Here is a 5,919-nt window from a genome sequence, read left to right as displayed (position 1 = left end):
TTTTCAGAAAAAAAAGATAAACATTCCCTTTCATACTGAGGCTTCATGAGCGTTACACCTGAAGAATAATGAGAAAACAAATAAATGAAAAATAGCAAAGACTGTCAAAATAGCTAATTTAATAGAATATAAATTAATTTTGTGTATACTGCAACTGACTATCCAGTGACTACTCAACATCGATTTACAATTAGAACAGCAAGTGGAAATTCTATTCCAGATTGTCTGGGAAAATATCTATAATGGCCTGCATTTCTAATTAGTTCCTTGTTTTATGTTACCCCTATATAAAATTTGATGCAACCAAGTAAATAGAGACCACCTCTGCAATTTGCTCTGAGTATAAATTCAGCTGTTCTTGAGTAATTATGTTTCTTAATTACTCAAGGAACATAACAGGCAGGTCAGGGTAAAAGTTAGGAAGCTTAAAGCAGAGTTAGATTATAAAACAATATCTAAATATTTGAACCGGTCAGAAATGATCGGAAGATGTATGGAGCTAAATATCCCATATGATACTAGAAAAAGACATGTTGGAGGCAACATTGGAGCTACATTCACTTTCCACCAAGATAGTCATAATGGCTGAGCTGCATTCAATAAAAAAAAGTGTTAAAATGTTCAAATCAAAGTCCAGATCTAAATTCAGTTGAGAAATTGAAAGAAAAAAAACAAAACATTTTATTTCTGAAAAGAATCGCAATGGTTACAGATGATTCGACAAAGTGTTACATTGAATGGCTGAAAACAAATACATCCCAGAATATTTAAGGATTATTATTTGTAAAACATTTCTAAAATTTCTATGTTCCTCTTTCCAATTATGTATTTCTTTCTATTGGTCTATTACATACATTCTCAGTCAAAATTAGTGAAGTTTGTGGTTGGAACAAATCAAAATGTTAAGATACTGTATTTGAAAAGCTCTTCCCCTCATACTATACGAGCCACTTCAAAAAGAGTTTATCTACTTAAATAAATACATTCTTCTGTTTTGACCATGTCTTAAAAAAGCAAATACTAAATAGTTTTTTTTCTTTCAACTTTCTTTCTCTTTTTTTGACTGCTATCCGTATTTTAGACTGGTCACTGTTACAAATGGTATGAAAAAGGGCAGAAAATAAAAATGACAAAATTTACACTATGGTGGAATTTAAACAATAGTCTCAAGTTTGCATGATTAATTTATGTCTTAATTTAATGTAAGTAGATCAATAAATAAATTGACCTTAAGGTGCTGGGAATATTTTAAGCTTTGTTCTTGCAAAAAGTTACAAAAGCAGAGTCTGTAATTAGGGCCCCCGCCCTCCCACACCTCTCTGAAAGCCCCTAGCTTATCCTATGAAACGGTCTTTTCCAAAATGCCTATCCTCCCCTCTCCCTGTGTGAGGGTGTGTCAAGCCCAGATCGCTTTACAAGACAGCGCTGTTACCTGTCTGACAGGCTGAGTGGCTCCGAGCCAGTGTGCCTGCCTGGGAGAGCAGCTTCAAGGGTCCAGGTAATTGGAGGAGAATCTGGGAGGAGGCCCAGCGGAGGCTGGGCTTACTGGGACCTCCTTCACTCTGAGGCAAATAAATATCCATCTCTTACAGTTAGAAGCCACTTAGAGGGACTTGGCTCTCCTCTTAGTGTGCTCCACATCTCTGCCAAACCTCTCTCTGTCTCTGTTCCTCCTCCTTTATTTCTACAAACTACTTCCCAGAAGAAACTAGACCAACCATGTCGACCAGAACAGTGAAGATATCCAGGACCAGCTATGGTAGCAGCGGTGGTTTTGGTGGCAGTAGCAGCGGTGGTTTTGGTGGTAGTGTCCGCGTAGGAGGAGGGGGAGGAGGATTTTCCTCAAAATCCGCCATTTCCCTCAGACCATCATCTTACCAAATGGCCTCAGCGAGCTCAGGTGGCTCGATGCTGAGATCAAGCATGGGTGGCGGTTTCAGCGGAGGCTCTTCATATGGTGGCTACGGTGGCAGTGCCGGTTTCGGTGCTGGTGGTGGCTTCGGTTCTGGTGGTGGCTTCGGTGCTGGTGGTGGCTTCGGTGGTGGCTTCGGTGGTGGAGCCGGAGGATTCGGTGGGGGTGCTGGAGGTTTCATTGCACCCCCCATCACAAATGTCCAAGTCAACCAGAGCCTGTTGGCTCCACTGAACCTTGAGATTGATCCCAACATCCAGACTGTCCGTACCCAGGAGAAAGAGCAAATCAAGACCCTCAATAACCGCTTTGCCAGCTTCATTGACAAGGTATGTTTTTACTACATATCATTTTAAAAACTGTAGAAATGATTTGTGCATTGTTGACTTTCTTCTGAAGAGGTCATCAGTACACAGTAACTGTTCCAAACTTGCAGACTGTTAATATGTAGTTGCTTGCAGAGTTGGCATGTCTCATCTCAAAGGGGGTCCTCAGAATGAGCATCTGTTCACAAACAGAAAGCCAACCGCTCTTACTAAGTTTCATTCAGCTGTGACGGGCCTGTTACCGGGTGTCTCTGTGTACAGCAGGAAGCAGGAAACTCTAGAGTGGTCATATCCAGTGACTGGTAGCTTTCAGTGTTAGTGCAAGAAGAGATCAGGTTACCACCTGTGACCATGACGGCACAGTGCTGCACAGCTTCTTCATTTATGCAAAAGGAAGACTTTATTCCCTTAAGCCTCAATGCATTCTTTCAAAATCCTTGTGCAAAAAATAGTTGCTGGAATTTATTTTTTTTTTTTGCACGCAGTGACAATTTTATTGCCAAATTACACGTAGATGTGCACCACACCCTGTGTGAGAAAGTGCTTTTCCCTGCTGAGTAAACACCACAACTCACACACGAGACTTTATCAAGACTCAAAGTGGTCCAAGAAATTCCCAGTTGCAAGATATTGTGGACTTGGCATTACTTGATCATTTAGCACAGCTAGTAAAGGGTTGTCAGGTGACATTGGTCCACAATGAATTTATTGTTGGGGGGTTTCAGGCAGGCATGTTCACTCTGTGAACGTATGCCTCCTTGTGTAGAGGCGGCATCAATGTCAGGTGTTTAAGGGAGGGGCTGAACTTAGGTGTGGCACCCTAAACCTCACTTTAGCTTAGGAAAAATACTTACATCTACACAAAACAGATTGGATTCTTCAATCCTAAACATTTAATCATTTCAACAAGAACAAGAAAACACATTATGTGAGGTTTTCCTCCCACAATAATCTTTTTATAGAAAATCACATTCAGTTCTCAATGAGCCACCCTCATGTAGAGGACCAAGATCATTCCTGCCCTGAGGGTGAAGTTGACACGGCGACTGGCAATATTTTGTATACATCAGCTTTTGTTCTGTGGGAAGGCCAACCACAGAAAAAGACTTGACTTGAGACTTGTGTATCTGAAGATACTCAAGTCATCTGTAGAACATTAAAGCAAGCAAAGAGAAAAGGGTTTCTAAGCATGTTGAACATTTGCTTAGGTCCGCTTCCTGGAGCAGCAGAACAAAATGCTGGAGACCAAATGGAGCCTCCTGCAGGAACAGACCACCACCCGCTCCAACATTGATGCAATGTTTGAGGCCTACATCGCCAACCTCCGCAGACAGCTGGATGGGCTCGGCAACGAGAAGATGAAGCTGGAGGGAGAGCTGAAGAACATGCAGAATCTGGTGGAGGACTTCAAGAACAAGTGAGTGCAAGGTCACCATTGTTGTGACATACTAAGCCTACCTTGCACCAGATATTTGTACATACGTTCAAATCCATCTTTCACACCCAGGTATGAAGACGAAATCAACAAACGTGCCGGTGTGGAGAATGAATTTGTGCTCCTCAAGAAGGTGTGCAAACCATTGTATTGCCTTTCAGTCTTTTAACCCATAAACAATACATGAGTCATTAATTATTGATTTCCTCTAAGCCCATTGACAAATGCCAACCCCTTTTCCCTCTTCAGGATGTAGATGCCGCCTACATGAACAAAATTGAGCTGGAGGCAAAGGCTGATGCTCTTCAGGATGAGATCAACTTCCTCAGAGCTATCTATGAAGCAGTAAGCAAAACAGAAAAAGTTACTGAAGGAGAAACAAGTTAGTCTTTCCTCAGTGTGTCAAGAATGTCAAATAATTTCCTTTGCTTGCATTTAGGAACTGAATGAACTCCAAGGACAGATCAAGGACACCTCAGTCATTGTGGAGATGGACAACAGCCGTGGCCTGGACATGGACGCCATTGTGGCTGAGGTCAAGGCTCAGTATGAAGAGATTGCCAACAACAGCCGGGCTGAGGCAGAGAAATGGTATCAGCAGAAGGTTAGAAATTCTCCTCAAATCAAAATGGGATGCCAGGTTGAGTTTTGTACAAAATGCCCTAACAATTATTACTTGACATATTCCCCAGTTCCAAGAGATGCAGACCTCTGCATCACAGGCCGGAGATGACCTACGCAACACAAAGAGCGAGATTGCCGATCTCAACCGCATGATCAGCCGACTCCAGAATGAGATTGAGGCAGTCAAAGGACAGGTACCAACATTTAGCATCTTCACAGATTTAAGGAAAAAGAAATGGCCGCTTGTGAAGCTTCTTTTATGTTTCCAACTACATAGAGAAGCAACCTGGAGGCCCAGATTGCAGAGGCTGAGGAGCGTGGTGAGCTAGCTGTGAAGGACGCCAAGCTCCGCATCAAGGATTTGGAGGAGGCACTGCAGAGCGCCAAACAGAACATGGCCCGCCAGGTCCGCGAGTACCAGGAGCTCATGAATGTCAAACTGGCTCTTGATATTGAGATTGCCACCTACAAGAAGCTCCTAGAAGGAGAGGAATCCAGGTAGAAACTTAATGCTAACCTTCTGCAGGAGGGCACTTTGAAGTTTGACTAAAGTTGTCTGAGAATCTTTCACTTATTATCTTTATAGAATTGCCTCTGGAGGTGGAAGTGCAACCATCCATGTGCAGTCCTCAAGCACCAGCTTTGGTATGTATTTGTAAAAAAAATTAAAATAAAAAATAGTATACTAGTAAAGTTTGGCATTGGGAAGTTGAGTGTAGTCCACAAAAAATGTGTTGTTCTCTTTAACAGGTGGTGGCTCAGGAGGCGGCATGGGCGGAGGCATGGGAGGTGGCTTCGGCATGGGCGGCGGCATGGGCGGCGGCATGGGTGGCGGCATGGGCGGCGGCTACGGCATGGGCGGAGGCTACGGCAGTGGCATGAGCATAGGAGGCGGCAGCATCAGCTCAAAGAGCTCCAGCAGGGTCTCTTCGTCTCGGCTCCGCTATTAAAAGTCCTGGTCTCTATTCTTCTTCCCTTGTTCTGCAACCTTTTCTACCCTCATCTTTCCATGCAGACACAGAGTCGCCTCAGGAACACGCTTTATCATTTACAACACATAGAAACAGTTAAAGAAACCTACTGAACACAAGTTAAGACAAAGAGATTATTAAACCAAAGACAAAGAGCCACAGAGATGTGAGTTAGCCCTGTCTCCTTTTCAGCAGTCAGCCTGGCTGTCTTCTGGTTGCCGGATGCGTTATTGTACAGACATGAGAATATTTGTAGTGTTACATTAACAAATCCGTACAGGGTAACCACCGCTGCACAAAAACAGAGTACAGGAAGTGGCTTTGTACCTGGGGAGCAGGAGTTTTCTAGTCTAGAATATTAGCCTCATCCCTGCTTGTCTCTTCTGTTATCTCACATACATCATCCTGTGCAGTTTGACCTCTTTATAAGCAGCCACATGGAACAGACAAGTTGATTGTTTTTATTCCTCTTTTTTTCTGTTCATGTTTTGAGAGAACATGGGCTCACCACTGTTTGAACTACATGGTGTGTGTGATCATGCTTTACTTTCAACAACTGTAAAACTAAATGCATAGGGGTGACTGCAAAAACCAGATTTATTATGAACTGTACCATCAAAAAAAGCTGCAATAAATCTGAATTCATATTCA

General features: G+C 42.8%; 1 protein-coding gene across 1 annotated transcript; it reads left to right on the top strand.

Moving 5' to 3' along the window:
* Positions 1-1,587: 1,587 nt before the first annotated feature.
* On the top strand, positions 1,588-5,919 carry LOC129371724 (keratin, type II cytoskeletal cochleal-like). The gene is made up of 9 exons (XM_055048490.1): positions 1,588-2,241; positions 3,447-3,655; positions 3,746-3,806; positions 3,923-4,018; positions 4,113-4,277; positions 4,366-4,491; positions 4,575-4,795; positions 4,884-4,942; positions 5,048-5,919. Exons 1-9 carry the CDS (start codon positions 1,720-1,722, stop codon positions 5,245-5,247), a joined length of 1,659 nt encoding a protein of 552 aa, XP_054904465.1. The 5' UTR covers positions 1,588-1,719; the 3' UTR covers positions 5,248-5,919.

The sequence above is a fragment of the Poeciliopsis prolifica genome, unplaced genomic scaffold (genome assembly GCF_027474105.1).
Source record: "Poeciliopsis prolifica strain line A6 unplaced genomic scaffold, Auburn_PproV2 SCAFFOLD027, whole genome shotgun sequence".
NCBI classification, from domain to species: Eukaryota; Metazoa; Chordata; class Actinopteri; order Cyprinodontiformes; family Poeciliidae; genus Poeciliopsis; species Poeciliopsis prolifica.
Note: the sequence above shows the minus strand (reverse complement) of the source record. Positions and strands in the feature narration are given on the sequence as shown.

What these genes read in the sequence shown, in the direction of transcription:
- LOC129371724 (XM_055048490.1), top strand. Translation starts at nt 1,720, where the DNA reads ATGTCGACCAGAACAGTGAAGATATCCAGGACCAGCTATGGTAGCAGC. An exon ending in GTGGAGGACTTCAAGAACAA is followed by an intron (nt 3,656 to 3,745) that starts GTGAGTGCAAGG and finishes TTTCACACCCAG; the next exon opens with GTATGAAGACGAAATCAACA. An exon ending in TCAGAGCTATCTATGAAGCA is followed by an intron (nt 4,019 to 4,112) that starts GTAAGCAAAACA and finishes GCTTGCATTTAG; the next exon opens with GAACTGAATGAACTCCAAGG.